The 24,822-nt window shown below is 37.5% G+C and overlaps 1 protein-coding gene across 4 annotated transcripts in view; it reads right to left on the bottom strand.

Annotated features, from left to right (window-relative positions):
• Nucleotides 1-24,822, bottom strand: part of zbtb16.S (zinc finger and BTB domain containing 16 S homeolog) — a 94,685-nt gene that overhangs the window by 36,488 nt on the left and 33,375 nt on the right. For all 4 annotated transcript variants that reach the window (XM_018227815.2, XM_041571400.1, XM_041571401.1 and 1 more), the window contains one exon: nucleotides 3,287-3,384. In XM_018227815.2, the coding sequence (XP_018083304.1) occupies nucleotides 3,287-3,384 (98 nt within the window). The remainder of the gene's footprint in view (nucleotides 1-3,286; nucleotides 3,385-24,822) is intronic.

Here is a 24,822-nt window from a genome sequence, read left to right as displayed (position 1 = left end):
CAGGGAGCCTGGTTCTAGAAGAATCTACATGCACACACCATAGCAGTAGGCTATCACCATACTCTTCATACTCATAAGCAGATGTTAAGTACCATTCCCAGCATCCCCTGCAAGCCAGTACATACATTGAGATTTAGTTTGCAACAGCTTGATTGCTGCTAGTTTCATATGCATGGGAAAGAGGGATAAATCAGAAACATACTAAGCAAATGAGGATTTATTTATCTTTTTGACAGATGAGATTGATAGAGGATAGATAATTATATTGCCTTGGGAAAACCACATGTTCTTAAAAAAAGTTCTAGTTCCTAGATATTCTTTGCCTCATAAAGATTTCATTATATTTGTACCATTAGAAATTAACTCCTGAAAAAAAAAAAAAGGTTTCCTCATCAGGGGAAGGGTTAAAGCACCAGAGACTGTCACTGAATCCACGTGCAAACAAAACATACACGTAATGTCCTTGTGGCCAGCGCATAGGAATACAATGTACCCAGTACTGTGCTGAAAAAACAGGGACAATCAGTACATTATCCTGTTAGCAAACGGGTGCCAAGGAAGAGTAGCACAACGTACTGAGTGTGGTCAAGTAAAAAAAAAAAAAAAAGCATGGGGGAAGAGTCTGCGGTAACAGAGAGCTATTTTCTATGTGGCATAGCTGCATAGTGATTAGTAATGAACGCCTGCTCATAAACACCATGTAACCTGAAAGAACAGCGTCTTAAACCGCAGGCTATATCTTAAGTAACCCAAAAAGCAGGGTACAGCTAAGTTGCTGCCCTCCAAGTGCTGAACGAAAACTTTCACAAATGGGTGTCAGAGTTGCTGTTCAACACCATCTAATAATGACCCACATGTTTGGTCCCTACTGTCCTATATACCCTCAACCCCGAGAGCCCAAGGAACCTCTACGTCATTGGTTTCAACCTTTTCTAAAGTAGGTTCTGATCCTGAACTAATGGAGAGATCACTAACGTGCAGATGGACCCTGTCAATTAGGAGAGACCACCAAATACTTGCTTCTCAGTGTATTCTGCAAGTTGTTGCTCACAAACAGCTGGAAGTTTGGGATACCAAAATAGCACATATCTAGTTTTTATAATAAGTTGAAAATGCTGCATTTCCCAAGGTCATCGATCCTGTACCACCGTAAATCTTTTTCTGGCCTGCCCTAACGAAATCCCAGCTTATTATTGAAGGCATTTCCTAGCTAGGAGTCTAGTTGACAAATAAACAGATATTTGTTAAGCATAACGCGGAATGCCATGGGTATATACCGGAGCTATCTTGTACAGAAAGTTTGTGCTCAGGAGCAGCAGGCTGAACGGGCCCTTTAAATCACTGTCCTGGTTGAGCTCCTACTTTACTCCACCCCCTGGTTACATTAGAGCAAGAGGAAAATAAAAAAAGCATGTATCTGTAATCTTGCATGATGATACACTTGGCTCTCAGCACTGTACATACTGTACCAGAGCTCTGGCAGGATCCCAAGGCAGGCACAGAGCCAGCAGCACAATAACAAACCCAAACCACCAACGTAAAAAAAAAAGAAAACAACAGACACATATTAAAATAAGAGACCAAGCAGAGAGCGTGAATGAGACAGAGACAAAGTGACATAAAGAGACACAGAGACCGCCAGAAAGAGGAGATAACAGTGGCAGAGCAACACTGAAAGGGAGATTGAAAGGACAGTAGGAATTATAGATAAAGAAATAAATGATGGAAAGAACAATGCAAGGGAGACACAGGGGAGAGAAATGAGCTAACAGGTTAAACAGTAAATATGAGTGCAATAGACATACAGTAGATAAAACTGAGGAAAACTGAAAAAACATAACCCAAGGATGAATATTTTGGGAGATGTATTATTCTTACCCCTGAGAATGGTGAAAAGCATGCCTTAATACATTATTAAATTACTTCCAATGTCAAAGGAACAAATTTGTTGACAACAGCTATGTGTATGCAAATACCTTTGCTGTTACCTGTGACTACGCCGACCGTAGCTCACTACATGCAGATCAGAGTTTCAGAAAATATAAGGCTAGTTGCCCACTAAAAGGCAGATTTATTATGTTGTTTAAAAAACTACAGAATAATTTGCCACACACAACAGGCATCACCATGGAAAAAAACATGTAAAGCTTTTGCTTTGAGCAACTTCTGCACGGAACTAACTTGCAAAGGTCTGAAGTAATGTAAAATAACAGCAGCAAATCAGGTGTTAGCATAACATAAAATAAAACACAACTGGATACATTTATCATTCATTCTACACCGCTTTTTACACCGTTTTTTCAGCAAATTTTGTTCTTCACAGCTTAATAAATAGGCCCCTATGTGTTTTCTACAGTGCTTAGAACTAGAGTTGTCATGTGTTCTGTGTGCATTGAACATACATGGCATCGGCCTGTCTGTGCACACACAAGGTGTGTGCAAAAATGCATACTTTTAGATTTCAACATCTAAATAATCCCTGTGAGTACACTGGCAGGCAGACAAAACTTCTAGTCTGGCACTAGCATCAAGTGATACACCCACATATTTTTATTAGAAAAGTGGTATTTTGAGAATTTTTCACATGTACTGCGGCTGTGTCATTCAATAGGACAGTATCTCTGGGTTTTAGTAGGTGGTGGTAGCATATACTGTATAATGAAAAAATGCTAGGCTAGATGAGGGCAAGCTTTTCTAAAAATAAATGTATTTTAAAAGAGAGAGAAAAAGTTTGACTGGACGTGGAAGGGAATTCCAGAGAAATGGTGCAGCCCTAGTAATGTCTAAAATATGTGTATGTGAAGAGTAATAAGTCAGGAGTTGGTCAGAGGAAAAACTCAACAAGCGGTTAGGTGAATACTTGGAGGCAAGTTTAGATGAGCTGTGAATGGCTTTTAAGGTCAAGGTCATTCATTTGAGCTTTATTCTGAAGGTTAGCAGAAACCAGTGTAAACACTAGTAGAGTGGCTAAGGTACACAAGGCTGGCAGCAGCATTTATTATGGACTAGAGAAGGGACAGTCTCTGGAGGGGAGGGCTTATTGACAGTACTGAATTCACAATATGATGAGAGACTACAAGAGAATTTTGGCGATGTCTCGTGTGTTAGATAATAGTATTTTGGAATGAATGGGAGGAAAAATTGCCTCAAATTAGTTAATTTGTTAAAATAGAAACCCAGTGTAAGAAATGCATTATGCGATGTGTTCTACAATACAGGAACTAAGCAAAGAAATAAGAGATGGCTAAATTATTGACCTGGACAATGAGGAAAAGGCGAGACTTACCTGAATGAGCCAACAAGTGCATTCGCAGCCTCAGACTATCCAGGAATCTTTTTCCGCAGAGCTCACACCCATAGGTCTTCATACCACTGTGCAGTTTCCTAAAAGATAAAATAAAACCATGCTATAATCAAATAAGAAAACAGACATCCACAACATTAAACCATTCATTTTAGCAATCTATTCCCCAGTTGTCCCTAAAACTTCTGCTTTGGCATAATTCATCATTTAAACAGTTCTTACTGCAGTGAAGCATGATCTATGTAAAATAATGAAATAAAAATTGCACTGCATTTATTTTTTTTAATTATTTTAGCTTTGGCCAACAAAGCAAGTTTTCAAGCAGAAATTATCTGTTTTTTTTTACTTGTGCAATACACACCCTACCTACTGTATGTGTAATATGTTCCCAGCCATGAGGATTGCTTTGTGTTTTGGAATTGTTCTTTCATCCTGTTTCCACAAGATTACCTTAGTGTTAGTATCATCATTATTCTAATGTTCTTTCTATTGTTCCACTCTAGGATTTGGCAAAGACCCTACATCCAAGAATAAGCCAAATAGCAGTCATTTATGGAGTTTCAGCAGAAGGTGAATTAAAAACTGGATACCAATGTACATCCCTGTGTGACACTAAACGGTTTCCTTCATATCTGTGTGACCAAGAAAAATCTAAGGCCAAGTAGAATGCTGTTTTTGCACACAAACTACCAATACAAAGGCAAACATCATGGAATAAACCTTAACTTCCTCCACATAATTTTGTGGTTCTACAGTTTTGATTGTCATTAAGTTCTGCCAATTAATGGTATGGGATTTCTAAACATCATGCTCACATTTTTTTGTTTTATGCAATTTAAAGTCATCTAGGTCTATGCAACATCCTTCCACATTGGCTATCTGGATGAAAAAATGGAGTCATCAGTACAACTGATCAAGCAAGTACAGTACATCTCAATGCAGCGCCATCAAGTGAACCAGATGAAAAACTGCGTGTACCATCTGTTAGGCCAAACACTTTGTTTAGTTCACCATTCAAAGAGATGTTGGGCAAGCTTGGCTGATAATTGTATAAATCCCTACTTACTTAAGTTTCCTGCAATACTAACTCTTGCAAACAAAAATGGTGGTCAAGCACACAACTATATACAGGGTCTAAAAGTAGAAGAGGGCTTTTTTGTCTAGTTGTGAACTAGGGTTCAGATTCAGTATTTGGCAGACACTCTTATGAAGGCAGGGTCCGGCTGAATACTAAAGTGTATTTGATGTATCCCTTGTCCCTATGAAGACTGGTGTGGTCAAATGTATGTTTTGCAGGAATGTGAGTGGCAATGGCCCCAATACTGGTAACAACTTCTGTCACATGTTGCAGTTTATGAATGTGTAGAAGACCGATTTATGGATAATTACTAAATTCAGTCTGGATCAGGTTCCTGAAGACTGACCAGTCAAACTATACAGGGGGTACATGCTATACTGCAAGTCTAGCCTCGATTAAGTCCTGTATTTCTTAGGTAAACTGTTAACTGTGGTTACACATTTTCAGTAGCTGCTGTTAAAATGCCCTCAGAAAACCTATCCTGTACAAACCTGCCCCATCACAGCGACTGTGTTCATAGAATATTCTAATAGCAAAAGATTTCAGATTTATAAAGAGAAGCAGCTATGTCCCATTTGAGGTGTTGTTTATTATGGCTTATTGTACCCACAGGAATGGTCTCTGTCTAGTTAAAGCATTGAGTTTGGACCACATCCATTTAATCTGCTCCAAAATGTGGCACCTTGCCTCAATGAATACTTCCTGTTGGTTGATTATAGGTTTTAGAACTTAATACACAGAAACCTTTGAAATTAATATACCTTGCTATTAAGTAAACAGTAAGGTGTTTTGTACTTGCAGTTTCCCAAGTCCTTATACATCTAGAGTATGATTGCCAGCAGCCATACCTAAAGCAGCAAAACTTTGGGACTCACAAATAGGAGGTGCTGCTCATTCGATACCTATGCAGAATGAAAGACTGCATACAGACACAACTATCTCTGGGGAGATGCTTGTGTCCTTATGCCCAGAATGAATGCACTACAGGCTGTAAGATACCAGCCATATTCATAAAGCATGCCCTAGTGACTTAAAAAGCAAAAACTATGCAGAAGCCTCCGAGTAATATTTAGTAGGCCTTCCCTCCAAAACCTTTAAGATTATAAAGGGGTTTCCACACAGGCGTGCATTATCTGTACAATAAAGGGAAACAAATAACAGTAAGCAGAGATCTACTCGTCTCAATTAACTGATAAGACTCACAGATTATGGTGACAGATTTGACTGATCTATCTGAAAAGGCTGCAAGGCCATGAATAATAAGCAAGGATTAGGATCTGGAACACCCTACTGGGGAAAATTGGAGAACACTAATTGTGAAAGGGGGATATACAGAGAAACAGAAAATACAGCAGCATTACTGTAGAGCAGGGTCATCAAACAGGCCTCCAAAACTTGGGAGCTGCAATTTGAATTGGTAGCTTAAGATATATAAGCTATATAGGTTAACAGCTGATGGCTAGCAAGAACATAAAATACATGTGCAATATATGTGCGATTGTGGTTGCATTTTAACATAAAAATTGCACTGCGTGTGCAAAGACGCATGCAGAAGAATATTAGCAGAATGAGAAAGGCCACTAAAGATCAATCAATTCACACCATTTTGTTACATTTTCATCCACCTTTTTAATCCGTATTAGATTTGGAGGAAAATAAAATCATTTTAGAACCTTGGATATACACCAAAAAAAGCTTGCTTTAAGCTTATCATAAGAAACAGGAGTTCATAGCCTCCAATAAAAAGGGCAATAGATAAGACAAATAAAGTCCAAACTCCTTCACTACAAGGTGCACAAACATTTTCTAGACAAGGTCAGTCAATGAATAATTCTAAAATGACACAACAGGTCTTCAAAGACCAATGATTAACTTTTCTCACATGTTTAAACTTTTAAGACTCATTGGGACAACACATACGTTGGGGTCGTGGATACAAGTTATTGTTGGTTAAATGAAGTTATAGTTTTGCCTTCTTTCCTTTGGTCATCAATTTGTTGGCCTAGATGTTTTTGGAACTATGGCTTAATGATTGAAATAAAGATTCCCCCAAAAGTTCTGGTGGTGGTCCTCAAAGTGGACAGGAATAAAAAAAAATGGCTTCCTTGCAGAGACGAACAGTTTAAGGGCAAATAAAACCCACAAGGCTTTGCATCATTACTAAAGAGATCCCAAAGGGTTTGGTAAAACTTTACATTTGCGTTATTAACTAATTCCCTACATACAGGGTATAATTTTTTTTACCAACCCTATTGCCAAGCTTGATCCTTACGACAATCTTAACATGAGATTCACTGCATCATGCCAACATACAATACATTACACATGGGCATGCATTCTTCATACGGCCATAAGAGATTTGCAAGACTTTTTAGGGACCTTGTTCCTTTGCAAACAATCTGCAGATGTTCACAAGAGGTGTAAGCATCAAAAAACTATTGGCTGCACGGAAGTTAAGACTGGCAGAAAAAAAAAAGGGACTTTCTTTGAAAATATACCCAGCCACCTGACACATTTATAGCAGGCATGTCCAAAGTGCGGCCCGTTTTCAAATTTACACCGGCCCTCAGCCTCCATCCTGAAATTAATAATAAAGAGGGCCCCCAGCACAATGCGATCAGGAATACCATAGCAGTAATATTAAATGATCTGCCACTTGGTCTATACTGCTGCCTGTATGCTAAAGGTGTTCGCAATAAATACGTACTGGCACGTAGAGAGAGGTGTGAATAGACTTCTTTAGTTTACTGTACTGGCACGTCAGTACAGTAAACTAAAGAAGTATGGCGTCACTACGTTCCAGTACGTATCTATCGCTAACACCTTCAGCACACAGGCAGCAGTATAGACCAAGTGGCAGATCATCTCACTAATGTGCCCAAATATTACTGCTACTCGATTCCTGTAATTTAATGTTAATGGTTCAAAGAATGTCTGGCTGAATGGTCGGCCCCCACACATTTTCACCTCACCAAATCTGGCTCTCGTTGCAAAAAGTTTGGGCACCCCTGATTTATAGTATTGTATTTCCTTTCTTCTATGGTGCAACAGCTATTTTTCATCACTAGAATAGGTGCACAAGACAACTCTTCACTCTCCAGATTAGGCAGACTGCGCAGGTGAACATGACAGAAGCAAGTGAGATACAGCAGCTGAAGACAGGAGGTCAGAAGGTAACGTGCTAATCAATATCTAGTCATGCTTCAGTCTGTAAGCTTGGACAGGTGACACGCAAGGATACATTTTATTCTGCAGGAATTCAGACTATGGGCAGGGGACCTAAAACAATGGATTCTTAACAAAATTTAAAGGAGTCTAAGTGTCCTACAAAATGAAATCAAATTCTCATCAAACTCAAAGGTGAATCACAAAACATACAGAAGTAAATGTATAAAGATATCCAGGAACTCTGTGGTCCACTCCCGGTTCTAGTTGTCTGTTCTGATGTACCACAGCCAATGCGTTTCACCTGACAAGATTTCCTTGAAGCTTCAGTAAGGCTTCTGAAGCCTTGAGGAAGTCTTGTCAGACAAAACTCGACGGCTGTGACGTCATCCGAGTGAGCCCAGCATCGTGCGCCATGTTTGTAAAGCTTTCTATTACCATTAACTTGGCAGAGCGAAATCTGGAGCAGAAAAACTGCGGAGTGACTAAAATTTGTATTCAGTCAAAGTGTACACGTGAGTGTAATTTTATAAGAAACGTATTTATTAAAACGGTTTTACACTAATATAAGCGCATCTCGCTAGAACCATTGATGTTTGCAACTGTGCAGCAAGTTTATATCAACGCTAACACGATTTTTTTAAACGTTTGTGTGTATCCAATCTCAAACTCTAGGATGTGTCACTGTTTTTAAAGGAAAACTATGCCCCCCAAACAATGTAGGTCTCTATAAAAAGATATTGCATAAAACAGCTCACCTGTAATAATACCCTGCTTCATGTAAATAAATCATTTTCATAATAATATACTTTACTAGTAGTGTGTGTCATTGGACAATCATAAATAGAAAATTGCCATTTTAAAAAAAATAAGGGCCGCCCCCTGGGTTCAAACGATTCACTGTGCACACAAACAAACCAAACAAACTATACTTCTTTGGTCACATGAGCCAATTAACAGACAGAGTTGTGTCTTTTGCTTCCACACTTCTTCCCGTTACAGTTAGAGTTGTAGTATTTCTGGTCAGGTGATCTCTGAGGCAGCACAGAGACCATCACAAAATGGTGGCTGAAGACAAGAGATGTAAAAGGACAAGATTTACTTAAATATATAGACCAGTTTAGTAAGATTCTTTAATATGCCACTTAATATAATAATAAACTATCTTTTGCTTAATTGTTCATTTTGGGGGTATAGTTTTTCTTTAAACAACTGGTTAAAGGGTAAACTAACCTTGCAGGTGAAGGAAAAAAACACTTCCACTAATGAGCATGATCCCAAAGAAGAGTGTATGATAGAATAAGAACTAATAAAATATAAATTATTACGTATGTTTCTGTCTATCCCCGAGCTTTTTTTCGGCACTGGTTCATTTACAAAATATAATCGCATACAGATGTATAAAACAAGCAACAAAGCACCTCTTTGAGGCAATGTTCATTGTTTGCATGGGAATAGAAGAGAGATGCATATGTATGCACATGTACGGGTGTTGTCTGTTCCTTTTCTTATACTATTCAACCAAGGCATGGATTAAATCCATCTGAACTACTACTAAGTGAAATTTCTCCTTCTAACACACAGCCTGCTTGGTGCTTAAGCCTGACAGAAACCTATTTAAGGTCATTTATTGCCTTAATAAGCACCTTTGTCCAACAGGCAGTTTTTGACAACAGTGATAAATTCCAAATTTATGTCAAACATAGCATATGTTTAACAGCTCATTTCTAAGCAGAAGCAGCAGGCTACCCTATAAATCACAGCTCGGTTTGAAATGAAAGCAGATTATAGGGCTGAGGCTATTGAGAGAAATATAAATCAGGACAGTTTAACTCTTTAACACAGCACAAATTAACTAGGTATGGGGGAAAGTGCTCCAAAAAACTAACTGGAATCCCATTTTCCAGTGGTATTAAGAGGGTTAACAGATTTAAAATGTGAAAGAAAAATATATATATATATAAATATATATATCTATATCTATCTATCTATATATATATCTTTATTTATTCACACATATACACACAGCCTGTATATATTTTATCAAAAATTAATTGACACATATCTAGGTAGAGGTAAAGGCATTGGGTCGAGGGTAGATATACCCTGACCCAATGCTACCTATACTACAAACAACCATTTAACACACACAAAAAAATTTTTTAAAAAGAGAAACACTGTAGTCTGCGAAGCTTTACAAAGATGCCCCTTCATTCTGATACTGCTTTGCACCCAAAAAAAGTGATTATTTAACACTGACACATACATTACTTCTACAGAATTCAGAGATTTATTTTTACTAGATTTGGACCTGCCCAATGTTATATATATATATATATATATATATATATTTAATTTTTAGAAATCACCTTCTGCTTGACAAGATGTTCTGTAGGTGAGGTGCCACCTCCCTTCTTTAGTTGTACCCCAGGCTCCCTCATTCAAATACAGAAAATTACAAATTCTCATTGATTGAAATTATTATTCTTTTTTTTTTTTTTTAAAGAAGCACAAGTGTAGCATCAGGTTTAGTGGCATAGTATGGATTGTTTGAATGCCATCTGTAGGAGTTTGACTGTGCTGTTTCCCTGTGCAGAGCTGGAAGGTTAGCGGTGTTATGAGAGGCCAGACTATAAAAAGGCTCGCAGTGTAAGTATTTCCTTTCCTATAAAATATTCATTACCCCGTGTGTGAGCCAAGTAACAGAGACCTCAAACATTTCTAACTTTGTACTGCAGCAATAATAAGCTTTTATTGGATCTTTCTCCTTTTATTTATACCTGCCTATAAATGTAAGGTTTATATGGATGCTTATCAACCAATACACATATGTAGAATGTATAAAACCCTAACACTGCTGGATTATAACTGATGGGTAAAGAGTTTGTTTTAATTTACTATTGTTATATCCTTTAAAATGTACTTTTCTTTGTGATTGGAGATCTGGTGAAGGTAAAAATAAATAAATAAATAAATAAATAAATAAAAGAAAATCAAACACTCAAAAACAGAGAATTTTCGCTGCACTTTTGGCAAACTTATTTGCCGGCAACGAAATGTGGAAATTCTCTTAGATTTCGCGCCTGGCGAATTTATTCGCCCATCTCTAGTGCTGTATAAAACACACATGCCTATGGTTGGATAACCCTGAAACAAAAAAGATTTTTTTACAGAGCTTTAGAATATGGATCTTTCTGAAAAAGTGTTAACTATGAATAGATTCCTATTCTCCTAGTAAACACAAATACAAAGCTCACTGTTTTTTACTACCTCTTATAGTGCAATTTCAAGCTTCAATATTATGCATGTACACACAATCACATATTTGCATTTTAAATGTAACTCTTTTTAAATTGTTTTAGAAATGCTTTTTTAAATGTGCCTGTATGTTCAGAAATGTTGTTAGGGTATGTTCATTTAGTGGTTACCAGATCTACTTTGTGCTTTATACTGTATGTCAAGACAAGTGTCAGCACTAGGTGACTAGCCCTTTTTAGCATTCTTCTCCCTATGGGATTAAAGAAACAAGGACTAAAGAAAAAAAAAGAAAAAAAATCAGTCCTAAGCTCTTGCTGCAGATAACAGAGGTGTATTTTCCTGCACCCAAGGAAGCCGCCACAAATCAATAGGAGAAATCAATTCATCTGGGAGCAAGGATTTTATCAGAATCCGCACGCACTGAGTCCACAGCTTATTTACTGCACAACAAGGTCACCTCAGCACATAGGATCCCCAGACACACACACACCCAAAATCAACAGTGCATTACCTGCAAATAGGAAAGTATAAAGAACCAGAGGGGACTCAGAAAAGGAGACAGATATACAGGCTGGAAGAGAAAGTAATTATAGTATTTGTATCTGGCAGCTAGATTCTTACCCATTGCCAAGATGGTTTAAAAGTGATAAAATGCACCTGACAGATGCCACCCAAGCCCACAGTGAATACATAAACAGTTCAATGGACTAAGCTTATGCTTGTTCATACACCTATACACACATTTATGAGTCCAGTAAAAATGCAAACAAATAAAGAGAATCTTCTAAAGATTAAATGCCAACCCTTCCCAAAAATATAAACAGAAATAACTCTGTTAATTTATGTTTTAATTAACACAAGCTTTGCAATCCTAGAGAGAAAAACTTCAGGGGCCACATAAAGCTAATGACGCATTGTGCGCATATACTCATGCAATCCTCCTTAAGTAACATCACAACGATCATTAGGGGGCAGCAAGTTGGCAGAATTTTTAGCACTGAGATTCCAGCCACGGCCAAAACCTACAAGGAATTTGTGCTTGCTTGGGTTTCCTATGGGCAACACCAGTATTATCCCGCAAACCACTTACCCTGCAGAATTATAAACGTATTCCTGTTTCTATTAAGATGCTTAGCCCAATGAGTGCTTGATATAAAATGATATAAAAATGCTTTTTGTCATCCCCTCCCACTGGATTAATCTTATTCTCCTCTTGATAATACAATGGTATATGAAATAACACTAATGGCTGCTATTAAAAGCATATGATGGCATAAACACTAAACACACTAAATCTACTCAAGAAAAAAAAAAATATATAATTGACAAAAAAAAATAAAAAATTGTTTGTGAGGGAGAATAATGCACATTTAAATACAGTACAGACCTTTTTAAATTAGTAACATTTTATACATTTTTAAAACTGTTACAACAGAATAAGACAAAAAAGCAGTAAAACAATGTCCTAAAGCATCAATCTATCAGTACATGCAAAGGAAAAAGAAACAACACAATTCTTTAATATCTTGATGCAGCTTAATGGATAACATTGCTGACTGAAAGAACACAGCAGTTATTGGTTTCAACCAGTTCCTTTCACTTACGCACCAGAAGAGAAAAACAATTTTATCAGCAACATCCCCCTAATTACATGCACCAGCTTTACGCTGAAATACTTGAGTTTTACACGATGAACACTCAGACGTGAGCTTATTCTCTTTAATTCTTCTGCAGGCTCCCAGACCTTCTGTGAGTGTAGACAATGGTATAGTTTCCCTGGCCCTATTCCTTCCCTCCACCCAACCATTTCATTTGATCTGCCATGGCTGACCACTAGGATGCAGACATTGCCTTTACTACAATAGAAAACAACCTTCTAGTAGCAACTCAAAAAAAAAATTAAATAACTACATGGACATTATGTTTTGGGGTTTTTTTAAGCAACATTCACAATTGCAGCATCATACAGGTTGGAAGACCATAACAAATAGATAAGCCTACAGGAGGCTCTGTTTGGCAATACCTGGTTTTTATGCAACCAAAACTTGCCTCCAAACCAACAATTAAAAAATGAGAAACATCTAAGGGTTTGGGGAGCAACATGTTGCTCATTAGCCACTGGTTGGGGACCACTGAACTAGAGCAAGCGCTCATGTTCTCAAACTATCTTATGTAAATGGCATTATGGTAAAATTTGGGTTAAAAGACGTGGTGGCTGATTTATGTCAACTGGGCCTTTACAAACCATCCAGGAGATGCATGTATTCAAAGTACCATGCAGTCTTCTCCATAGCATTTTGATCCATATGTGGCCAAGACCCCAAAGCCAGTTTTGGCCCCACTACAGCTTTTACAAATTATTACTTAATGAGGTGTAACAGCTACTGCTTCAGTTGTGTTTACCCCATCAGCAAAGAGTAACCATCTGGGCTAAATATGCTCAAGTCTGCATTTTGGCAGCAAAATTGACATGGGGGGGGATACCACTTATATCAGTGTACCCACATTAAGAAGAAAAAAATGATTATACTCTAGTGGTGCACCAAACTGAATGTATATGTGTTTATGTATATGTGTATATATACATACACACACATATACACATATATAGGGTATCCTATAGTCTTCCTGATAAAATGAGCTTTGGTTGGCTCTAGTATGGTTTTTCCTCATTCTGGCTATATAGTGGGCAGGAGTGCAGGTAAGATTTTTTTAATTCTTCCAAACAATGTGAAATCAGATCGGTTTGATGTAAATCAGATTACTTGCTAGTCAGAATTAATTTTGCAAAAGCTTGTGTGTCACATGAAAACTTCATGCACTTGCATGGCTCTCAGAGACAAAATGTAATTGAATGACCAATTGCATGGATTGGAGGTGCAGTACACAGTCTAGACTAGAGATCCCAAATCAGGGTTACTCACCAACCCCTTGGATGTTGCTCTCAGTGTCCTTAAAGCAGGTTCTCATTTTTGAATTCCAGGCTTGGAGGCAAGTTGTAATAAAAGCCTTGTGTTCTGCCAGAGACTCCTTAAAGCTGGCCATACACAAAGAGATCCGCTCGTCTGGCAACATCGCCAAATGAGTGGTTCCTCTCCCCGATATGCTCACCAATGGCAGGGCTACATCGGGGTAATCCGAACTTTCGGTCCTAGGGCCAAACAATCAGATTACAACGAGGAGCAATGGACTCAGACGAGTCAGTCACCAAAAAAATTAAAGTATTCATTGATCGGGAGTCCACTTCTAATTTCTGCCTTAATTAAGCTAAAAGGGACTTGCCCCGGTTCACAGGCAATCATATGCAAAAAGTTCCTATATCAAAAGATATCTTTTGCCCAAGGCCTTTTACTTCAGTAAAAAAAATATATATCTATTTATTAATTAAACCTTCCCAATCCATATCGTGGCCACATATTGATCGGGAAACCCCATACATGGTCTAAAGGACCGATATTGGCAGCTTTATCTGCCCGTGTTTGGTCACCTATAGTCTGCCAATCAACATAGAGCCTTCTAAATAATCAAACACAACCCTTATTTGGCATCCCCAGGGACTTTTTTCATGTTTGTATTGCTCCCAAACTCTTTTTTTTGTGCCTGTGAGCCACATTCAAATGAAAAAAGGTTAGGGACTGCTGGTCCAGACTTTCATGGAGTGCATGAATTTATGGTCATATAATGGACAGAGGTTATAATTGAACTGTATATACAAACTAATACACTGACTGATTTGGAGAGGATGAACTTGACAGTAACAAATGCAACATGAAATACTCCTGAACACCAAGTACTGATACAAAAAAGATACAAACAATGGTCATTACTGAGAAAGTATAATAAACCTAATACACTCCCATAAAAAAAATTGAACATTGTTTTGCAAGATAAAGTGAGGAAATGACTCATGTGAGTCAATGAGACAAGAACCTCATTACTAGAACTCTGCCCTGCTAATGAGAAAGAAAAAACACATCGCTATGCAACAGCTTTTGCCATGTGTCACTGGTTTCACATGCAAATCAAACAAAAAATAAAATGCTATCAAGAAATCCCACACAAAATGCAGAATAATCACCTTTTGCAACCACATTGTTTGAAATGGAATACAGGGTATTCGTACCACAAATGGGTTACAGTAATTTGACACACAATGATGACTAGTACAGGCTACGGCTTAAAGGGGTTGTTCACCTTCAAACACTTTATATTTAATTTCGTTGATTTCAGATAGTCCACCAGAATGACTTTTTTCCAATTACTTTCTATTCTCTAATATTGAAGTTTAATTTGTCACTTTCTTAGGTCTTTCTGAAGCAGCTATGGGAGGGGGAGGGTCACAATTTGTAAACTGTGAGCCGGCTGTCAGAATTGATACAATAGTTGTTAATATTCCACAGATGCTGCTGAGAAATGTATCAACTAAATGTAGCAGATTGTTGAACAGTTCAGATGCTCCTGGACCACTGAGCTGCGAAACAAACACCAGAGACAGGAACATTAAACTTTAAACTTAAATTTTGGGAAAACAGTAAAAAAAGAAAAGATGAAAAGTAATTATGAAGAACTCAACTGAAAAAAAAATGTTTGAAAGGTGAACAACCCCTTTAATTGCAGTGTGCAACCAGTAAACAGTGTTTCTTATATACAGTGTTAAGACAAAATATCTTAAAAAATATTGTACCTCCTTTCTCATATATAAGAATACTTGAAGTTGCCAAAAGCATGACCCAGTAAAAAAAAAAAAAAAAAAAAAAAAAAAAAAAGGACTACTACATAGTACATATTTCACATTGCATAGGGGAAAAAAGTACCAGAGAGACATTGTTCTCCCATGACAAGCTAACCATGCTGATAATCAGGGCGGGTTAGCAAAAAAGCATTTATCATATATTCTTTAACAATCTTTTCAGTAGTTTATGCACGTACCAAAGGTTATTCACAGGTAATTATAAGGGAGTATTAAAAAAAAAAAAAAAATATATATATTATATATATATATATATATATATATATATATATATATTATATAGAGTCCTAGACAATAAGCAGGCGCACACACAAAAGTAGTTAGTAGCAATGTGCTACCAACGTTTAATCGCCGGGAGGGGACCTTATGAGGGTGAATAGGTTGATAATGACACTTACAGTGGAGGTTGAGTAAATATTTAATGGTTGCAATTTCATTAAGTTTGATTTAATATATTGATTAAGCAATCGTCCTACTCCTCTACCTTGGTTCACTCACATCACATACCGATTACCCCTTGCCTCCAGTTATTCCGACTCTCTGTTCTATACCCTGGTATTAATGAATTCTGCACGTTTGGTTTTATCAAAACATTAAAAGTTAAGTTTTAACACTACAAATGAGTCCTCAGACTAGACAGATGGGCTAGTGCAATTTCATGGGTATATTTTCTTCCTCCTTACTATTTATGACACACAAAAAGGAACAGTTTAGTTGGCCTGAAGTACAATAAAACTGAATGTCCACCTTTAAATATTGGTAACTTAGATTAGTCCTTACTTATGCATTTTAATTTACTAGATAATATTTTCTATGGCAAATAGCTTTGAAATAGAATTAAGAATACATTTTTATTGTTGCCCTGAATTCTGTCAGTAGCACCGGTGAGTCACAAATGATTTTACCTCTCGCCCCGGGAAAAATCATGAGGTGCCATGCAAATTACCCAGCTTTTAAATTATACTCTTAATGAACGCAAATAAAGTGCTGTTAAAAGGCAATTTGCTCTATTGGAGTCAAATATTAAAACACAGCAGGTCGCAAAAACTTAAAACTGTACCATTAGAGAGACCCAAAAGCAAGTTTAGAAATAAATATCAATGCACACATCTGCCTACGGTGTAATATTTAGAATACTTGTGCAAAAAAAGGCTATAGTTAAAGGGGTTGTTCACCTTCAAACACTTTTTTTCGTTCACTTGGTTTCAGATAGTTCACCAGCAATAAATACTTTTTCCAAATTACTTTCTATTTTCTAGTTGTGACTGTTTTTTAAATTTTGAATTGTATTGTTTTATTTTTCACCTTCTAAAGCAGCTCGGGGGGGGGGGAGTCATTGACTCTTAAGGGTAAGGCCACACTGGGCATTTTGGGGAGATTTGGTCACCTGGCGACTAATCGCCTCGTCTTTGCAGCGACCAATCTCCCCAAACACCTTCCCTCACTCTGCGCTATCACCAGCGATTTTTCATTTTAAGCCAGCGCAGAGTGAGGGAAGGCGTTTGACGAGGCGATTAGTCACCAGGCGACCAAATCTCCCCAAAACGCCCAGTGTGGCCTTACCCTAATGGTTTTAAATTGATACATTTAGTTGATTAATTTATCTTTGTCCCTACTGAGCTGAATCCCTGAGTTTCCTTAAAGGCAGCTGTTAGAATTGATACAATAGTTACTAATATTCCATAGATACTGCTGAGAAGTGTATCAACTAAATTTAGCACATTGTACCAGTTCAAAATCTGCTCCTGGATCAACGAGTTACCAGACTGAAACAGAGACCAGAGACACAAAACATTAAACTTTATACTTCAATTTTGGGAAAATTGTAAAAAAAATAAAAGATGGAAGATGAGGGAAATGCCAGAGAAACTGGGTAGGGATATTGTGGATGCACCGGGCACTCTAGCATATTTAGCTGAGAGGATCGGTATGAGAATAAAAGAGTACTTTACCAAATTCCAAGTTAATTTGAAGCATTAGTTCCTACTTACAGTTAAGTATTTTATCTATACTGCATGTACTTTTTTCTGCAGACATGAAAAAGTCGTAATATTATTAACCACCTGGCAAACATTCTAAATAACTGTCTGGCTCTCTCTATGCTTTCATAATAACAGTCATATATGTAGGCCATTCCCACATTTTCTTGCTTTGATTAAACAATATGCTGGCAATATGCAAAGATTAGGATATTGTACCCCATTCTGATACCTTGTATATCGCTGAGCCATTCACCCAAAGCTGTGGCATCCACTAGAGGTGCCTTGAAGATGCAGATTTCATGTTTTACATCAGCCAATATTATTCATACCTCCCAACTGTCCCATTTTCTATGGGACAGTCCTGATTTTGACAGCTCAGCCTGCAGTCCTGTGTTTCTTATTGAAATGGCAGAGAGCCCAGAACACTGAGGAGCTGCACTTTGATACATTTGTAACAATTTAAGATAAGCAAAGAATCCATTGTAACTAATTAAGATAAGGAAGTCTCTTGGGGGAACTGTGATTCACAGCAATTTCAGCTTCATTAGCAAAACTGTTAAAACATAAAATATGGCCCTAAAACTCTCAGAAATGTGTTCAAACTTTCATAACTTGCCAATTTTTGGTAATGGTAATTAGGGGGTGTGGTCATAAAATAGTGGTTAAAAATGTAGCGCGGGTGATATTTTTGTCCCTCTTTACATTTTTCAGATGCTGGGAAGTATGCAATCTAATGAAAAGAAATTGAGCTTCAACCATACAAGTACAGTCAAACCAAATGCAGCTGGTATTATCTTATAGGGAACAAGTAACATATGAGAATATAATAATTAACCATTTGGGGAGCACAAAGAAGGAGGACATGCTAAAGAGGTTTCCTGGGCAGAACACCATTCTCAACAAATGGGTTATTTTAGGGCACAGTGTATTTGTGGAACCTCTCTAGTCAATATCAGTCAATGCAGGGCTACTTTCAATGCTTCCTAATGTAGCCAGTGCCAGTGTGCGGCAGCAAGTAACAAGCTGCCTGTGTTTTTGCCCCCGATGGCAGCAAGGTTAAAGACACACAAACACTTAAGCCTGTTGTGTAAATTTAAGAACCACTTTTATTTTAAACGCTATCATGTGTAAAAGCATTAGTGTTTTGAAATTGCATTCTAGAGTTAATTAAATGGACAGTCTTTTATCCATAAAAGAGAAAGAAAGCAATTAAAAGCTAAATGAAGAAAAACTGCTATAGCGTGCTGCCTAGCTGAGCCCGTGAAGATTTGTATTAGTGGAGAGGACAGGCAAGAATATCAATAGAGTTTGTGTCCAAATCTCTTTTATGATACCCTGGGTAACAGTAGCTGGAGAATTTGCCATCCTTTTGAGGCAGGCAAGCGCCGATCAGTGGAACAAAAATCTCACTAGGGCCCAGTTTGTAAGCAAACAAGGAAAAAAAAAAAAACATTGAAAAAAAATAAGCGGTAGGATTTTACAGCAAGGAAGTTGTGAATTAGTGACTGAGGAAGATGCAGAGCAGTGAAATGAACATGGTGGTCTAATCGATGTTGTTGCACTACAACTCTCAACGAAAACCCACAAAGAAAAACAGAAACTTTCACAGAACCAAGTTGGGCATGTGACGGACTCAGAAAAGAAATCAAATGTGTGTGTGTGTACACTTATATACAGTAATAGCTTGCTTGAGCGAGGGGATAAGCTATACAGAAGAGCAGTAAATAAAATAGCAGGGAATTCCCGGAGCCTTGGCTGACCTTTAGCTACTATTAAAATGCAGGTTTCCCTAGTTTGCTTGAATTGGTAGAAAACACTACATTTTCCAAAGGTCTGTGTGTACTTGGCAAGCTTCCAAACAACACATCATTACAGAGACGGGGAATAAATGTTCACACACACAGACAGTATATCCACAGATTATTTATAGACAAGTCAGTTGTACATCATGCGTGCATTCATGAAACAGAATCACACACACAAACCTGGATTACAAAGAGAATTCAGGTGAACAATTGTTTATTGTGTTTAGTAATCCCTTTCAGATGGGGGAGGTAGGAATCGTAAAGTGACATTTACTAATTGAAGGAAAATCATAAATAACAAACAAATACAGTCAAGCCTGTGTTTTCTCTTTTTTTCTAACTAAATAAAATGCTGGAAATGTGAGATGAGAATTTTAAAGGTACAGAGCTTAATCTTATAACAAGGTTTTCACATTTAACTGCCAGTATTTTGTGAGTGGAGTAAATGCCTGTCTACACTGAGCAATAAGTAGAAAAAAAAACAGCCGAGTATATAGCCAACCTCCATTATATTTCTTTTGTTAATCAAGGCACCGAATTATATCAAACTAGTCAAAAGATGAATTTCTCTGGCCAAGAATGGGTTACCTAGTCACATTTTTGGAGGAGGGTTAAGGGGGTAAAACACTTTTGTAGATGTAATGGAAAGGAATTTGGCCGGAGGTGAGAGGTCAGCTTTACCTCTCATCGTGTTCCTTAAAATGAGCTGATAAGCATTGAAAACATCCTGTGTGCAGTTTATATGACTCTAGGCTCATGTCAACAGTCCCCCCTTCCATCTCATTCATTGTAACTCTTATCCTTGGGTTGAGGATTGTACAAACAGGCCAAGGATACCCATTAACAACCTGACAAGTATTGTGGATTGTTAAAATTGGGCAAGGGGGCGAGAACGAGATAAGGGCTTATTAAATCCACCCTCACTTTACCTTTTCTCAACAAGTGGTAACTGTGTTTGCAAATGAAAAAATGAAAACCTCTATGTAATGTAAATTGTAAATACATATAAATATATATTTATAAAGATATGTATAAATCTAAGTATATAATCCATCTGAACAAATCAGGATTTAACTTTATCACTGAAATAATTTCATTCTCTCACTTGTAAATTTCTGTATTTAAAGTAAAAAACAGTACATGGCAAAAATAACGAGTACCAGTGAATTCCCAATGTATGTTTTTTTCTGTGGAGCGCTAGATTAACAAGAGATACTAGTATTTTGTAAGTTTGCGGGTCCCATGAACCTTGAAATTCGACCCTTGATAAATCTGCCCCAAGGAGAAATTTTTTCAGAAGCCAACTAACTTGCCTGCTATAATGTTGGCATACCGGAGGCAGTAGTAACTGGAGATAATCCAAAGTGCAGAGATACATAGAGACATATAGACACCGAAGATGATGAGAGTTGCAATTAACAAAACACATAGGAAAGTATCTTAGTATACCGGATACCATCACAGGTATGGGATCCGTATTCCAGAAACCTGTTATCCAGAAAGACTTACGGAAAGGCTGTCTCCCATAAGACTCCATTATAATAAAATAATACTCAATATAGCTGTGACTCATTTAACAGGTCTACAATTCTTAGTCATACTAAATACATAATGGACATTAAATGCAAAAAAGGGTTTGAAAATGACTAAAACCATAGAGCAGGAATGGTGAGAGTAAAGAGACAAGGTAGATTTATAAAGTGGTCTCAGAAACAGCATCCCCCTCACTGTCAGCCATTGAGCACATACAATTCTGAAGTACATATGTACAGATCTGCACGTAAGCTTCAGCATATTACTGTAGGGTAATTCCAGAACCTGGCCCCTGAAATGTCGATTTCCAACCATATTAGGTGTGAAGAAGCTTCACTCGCCATTACTATTAGGGATGCACCAAATCCAGGATTTGATTCGGGATTTGGCCTTTTTCAGCAGGATTCGGTCAAATCCTTCCTAATTTGCAAATTAGGGGCGGGGAGGTAAATTGTGTGACTTTTTGTCAGAAAACAAGGATGTCAAAATTTTTTCCCCTTCCCATCCCCCATTTGCATATGCAAATTAGGGTTCGGATTCGGTATTCGGGCAACTCTTTCATGAAGGATTTGGGGGCTCGGCCGAATCCAAAAAAGTGGATTCGGTGCATCCCTAATTACTATTGTAAAAATCCAGGTGTTGTAGAACTATCTTCAGGTGCGTTATACAACTACAGACTTAAAAAAGTTTACAGAGATTCAATAACTTCTATAATTGAAAATAGATTTTTTACAGCACTACAGTTGCGTAAAATAGTTATGGGGGGTAGGCTAGTGATTTAACAGTATTAGAAGGCCAAAGCATGCCAAAACAAAGTTACAGGAGCTGTCAACTTTAAAACACATTTCCCCCCCAACCCACCCAAATAGAAAACAGAGTACATTAACACATTCTACACTTAAACACAAAAAAGCTAAAAGAGGGGTTCTCGCTTTCTCACGGCTTCATTAATCGGCAATATATTTTAAGGCTGTCTTTCAAATAAAGGGTTCCATTAAAATTTAGCAGGGCTCAGTCAGTTGGGCATAAGGAAATGGGGCTTCCTATGGAGGCTGGCCTCGGCACGTGCCAGTATTCCTGCAGCATGCAGTGCGAGGTATTCCAGCTGCCAGGGGTCCCACTGAGACAACCCTGGCCTCGTGCCCAGAAAATCATGTTAACCCCATTGCAACTGCAGCCACCAGCAGAGGAGTGACAAATAGCTTAAACATTTAACATCACATCAACAAGATCCCTTCTTGTGGACTCTGTAGGCTAATTAAATCACAATCCATAATTTCAAACATTTTCCATACATTTATTAAAGTATTTGTTTTAAAGCTTTCAATGCACACACACATTGCAATGTAACAATTACACACACGGTTTCCAGATAAACATACCTTGGTACAGCACCCAAAATTCCCCTTTTCTGGTCAATTTCATATTTTAATAAACCCACCCTGTGTAGTAGGGTTAAAAAATACACCTCTACGGATATGTTAAGAAGTGCAGCTACCAAGGTCCACGCCCTGCCTCTCCCCCTATTTAACTTTCTCATTTGTAATTTCTTCATTAAAGTGTTTAGTATTGACTTTTGTTTTAGAACTCCCTCAGCTAACATAAAAACTATTCTGCATCACTATTCTTTATCATTATTATATCTTATGCTCGGCTACACAGTCACTTGGATTTTATTTTGCAGCAATTTTGCAATTTTATAGGGTAGGTCTCCAGCTGGAACCAAGCACTGAAGCAAATGTCGGTAAAAACTAGTAATCCCGAATATTTTGTTTGGGTTAGGTTTATGAATCAAGTAGGTAGGTAGGAGTTTGATTATGTGTCAGCCAATTAGTGATCGTCTGATGGGAAAACGTTTGTTGGAATTTTTTGAAGTTCACTCTAATGCTAGCCACTCTGGCCAACATGAATTACTTGTCCTAATCTCATTCTGTTTAGGATTGTTTTTTTGTTTTTTGTTTTTTTGTTTTTTTATTTGAAAATATTTTATTTGATTTTCATGTTAAACAAATGATAAAGTTTAGGATTGTTAAGGATTAAAAAAAAAAAAAAAAATGAACTGTGAATATATTTGCCTGATGATTTATTATAAGGCATCCATTTCCCCCAACACAAGAAAATGTCGCTCAGCAGTGTGTAATGTGACGTTTCACCTTATTTTGATGTGCCACAAACCCAGGACAGGCTCAAAGGAAAAGCTCTATTCATCTTTCCAGTAAGCAGAAGTTACAGTGGGTTCACTTCCCTTGCCCAAGACAGTTTTATTACTCTGGGGATAAGTTTGAACCATCCTAATTATTCTGTGCCATCTCATGACCTGCCACTAACCATTCAGATCAAATAAAGTAGTAAAAGAACAGCTCAGACTATGTTCTGCCCTTAACAGCAATCGTATGAAAGTTACGTCCGAAAAAAGCTGGTGACAGTCTCCCACTGATATCGTCAGATCAGCAATAAATGCAGAGATATTATCGGTAGCCGACAGAAATGTTCTAACCTGACTGATCGTCATCTCACGAAAAATGTTGGAACACTTCATAATCGGACGAAATTGTACGAAACAGATTCATACGATAAAATCTTTGCGTCTATGGCCAGTTTAATTAAATACAAATTAGGGTTTGGATTTGAACAGTTTGATGTTATTATGACAGGATACAGCCTAGTTGTTTACATTAACCTGTGAATTTATTTTATATAAAAGCTGTTTTCAGATTGCAGTGTATTACGGAGTCACTTATCGAAATTAAATACTTAAAGGCAGATTTATCAAAGGTCTAAGTGAATTTTCGAATTAAAAAAAAACTTTGATGGTCGAAGTACCCAAATACCGACTTAGATTCGAATTGAAAAACCCTTAGAGAATTCTACCACTCGAAAATCGAAGTACTGTCTCTTTAAAAAACTTCGACACTTCACCACCTTAGTCCTGCCGAATTGCTGTTTAGCCTATGGGGGAACTCCTAGAACCTGAGGCTTTTGGGCAAGTTTTGAAAAGTCAGTTTTTTGTTTTTTTTTTTAAAAAATCCTTCGAATCGTTCAATTTTACTTTGATCATACTTTGAACGAATACGGCCGTTTTCACTGGAAAAAATACTTCGACAATCGAAGTACTCAAATTCGATGGTCGAATTTCAACGTTTTTTTACTTTGAAATTTGATCCTTGATAAATTTGCCCCTTAATCTCAGCCTCCCCGTAAATCTTAAATCCCCCCAAATATTCCAGACAAGATTATCATCCAAAAACAGACAACCTGGAAGAATCCAGAGGATATGTCACAGAACATGGACAAATGTTAACAAGGACACTGGACACAGATTGGTTGGCACAGAGACTTTTGGAAACCTCTTTTCCAGGGGTATAAATAGGGGGTCAACTTGTGTTGTATGTAAGTGGTCCCTGCATGCAAATAAACATTTTCTCATTTCTTTGTCCCATTTCCTCATTACTAATAGAATTGGTTGCCTGACATTACATTTTCAAAATGTCCCACTATAGCATTACATAGTTACATAGTTACATTGGGTTGAAAAAAGACAAAGTCCATCAAGTTCAACCCCTCCAAATGAAAACCCAGCATCCATACACACACCCCTCCCTACTTTTAATTAAATTCTATATACCCATACCTATACTAACTATAGAGTTTAGTATCACAATAGCCTTTGATATTATGTCTGTCCAAAAAATCATCCAAGCCATTCTTAAAGGCATTAACTGAATCAGCCATCAGAACATCACCCGGCAGTGCATTCCACAACCTCACTGTCCTGACCGTGAAGACCTAACAGAGTATATTGCTGACAAACAGAAATAAAAATATAAATAGCAATGGTTGAAATGGGTAGTTATTATAGGGAAACTCACAACCAAGAGGAAAGGAGACTTATTTCAGGCTTAATTGTGAGTAGTGGCAGATTGTCATCACCAAAACTAGTTAAAAAC

This window comes from Xenopus laevis, chromosome 7S, assembly GCF_017654675.1.
Source record: "Xenopus laevis strain J_2021 chromosome 7S, Xenopus_laevis_v10.1, whole genome shotgun sequence".
NCBI lineage: Eukaryota > Metazoa > Chordata > Amphibia > Anura > Pipidae > Xenopus > Xenopus laevis.
Note: the sequence above shows the minus strand (reverse complement) of the source record. Positions and strands in the feature narration are given on the sequence as shown.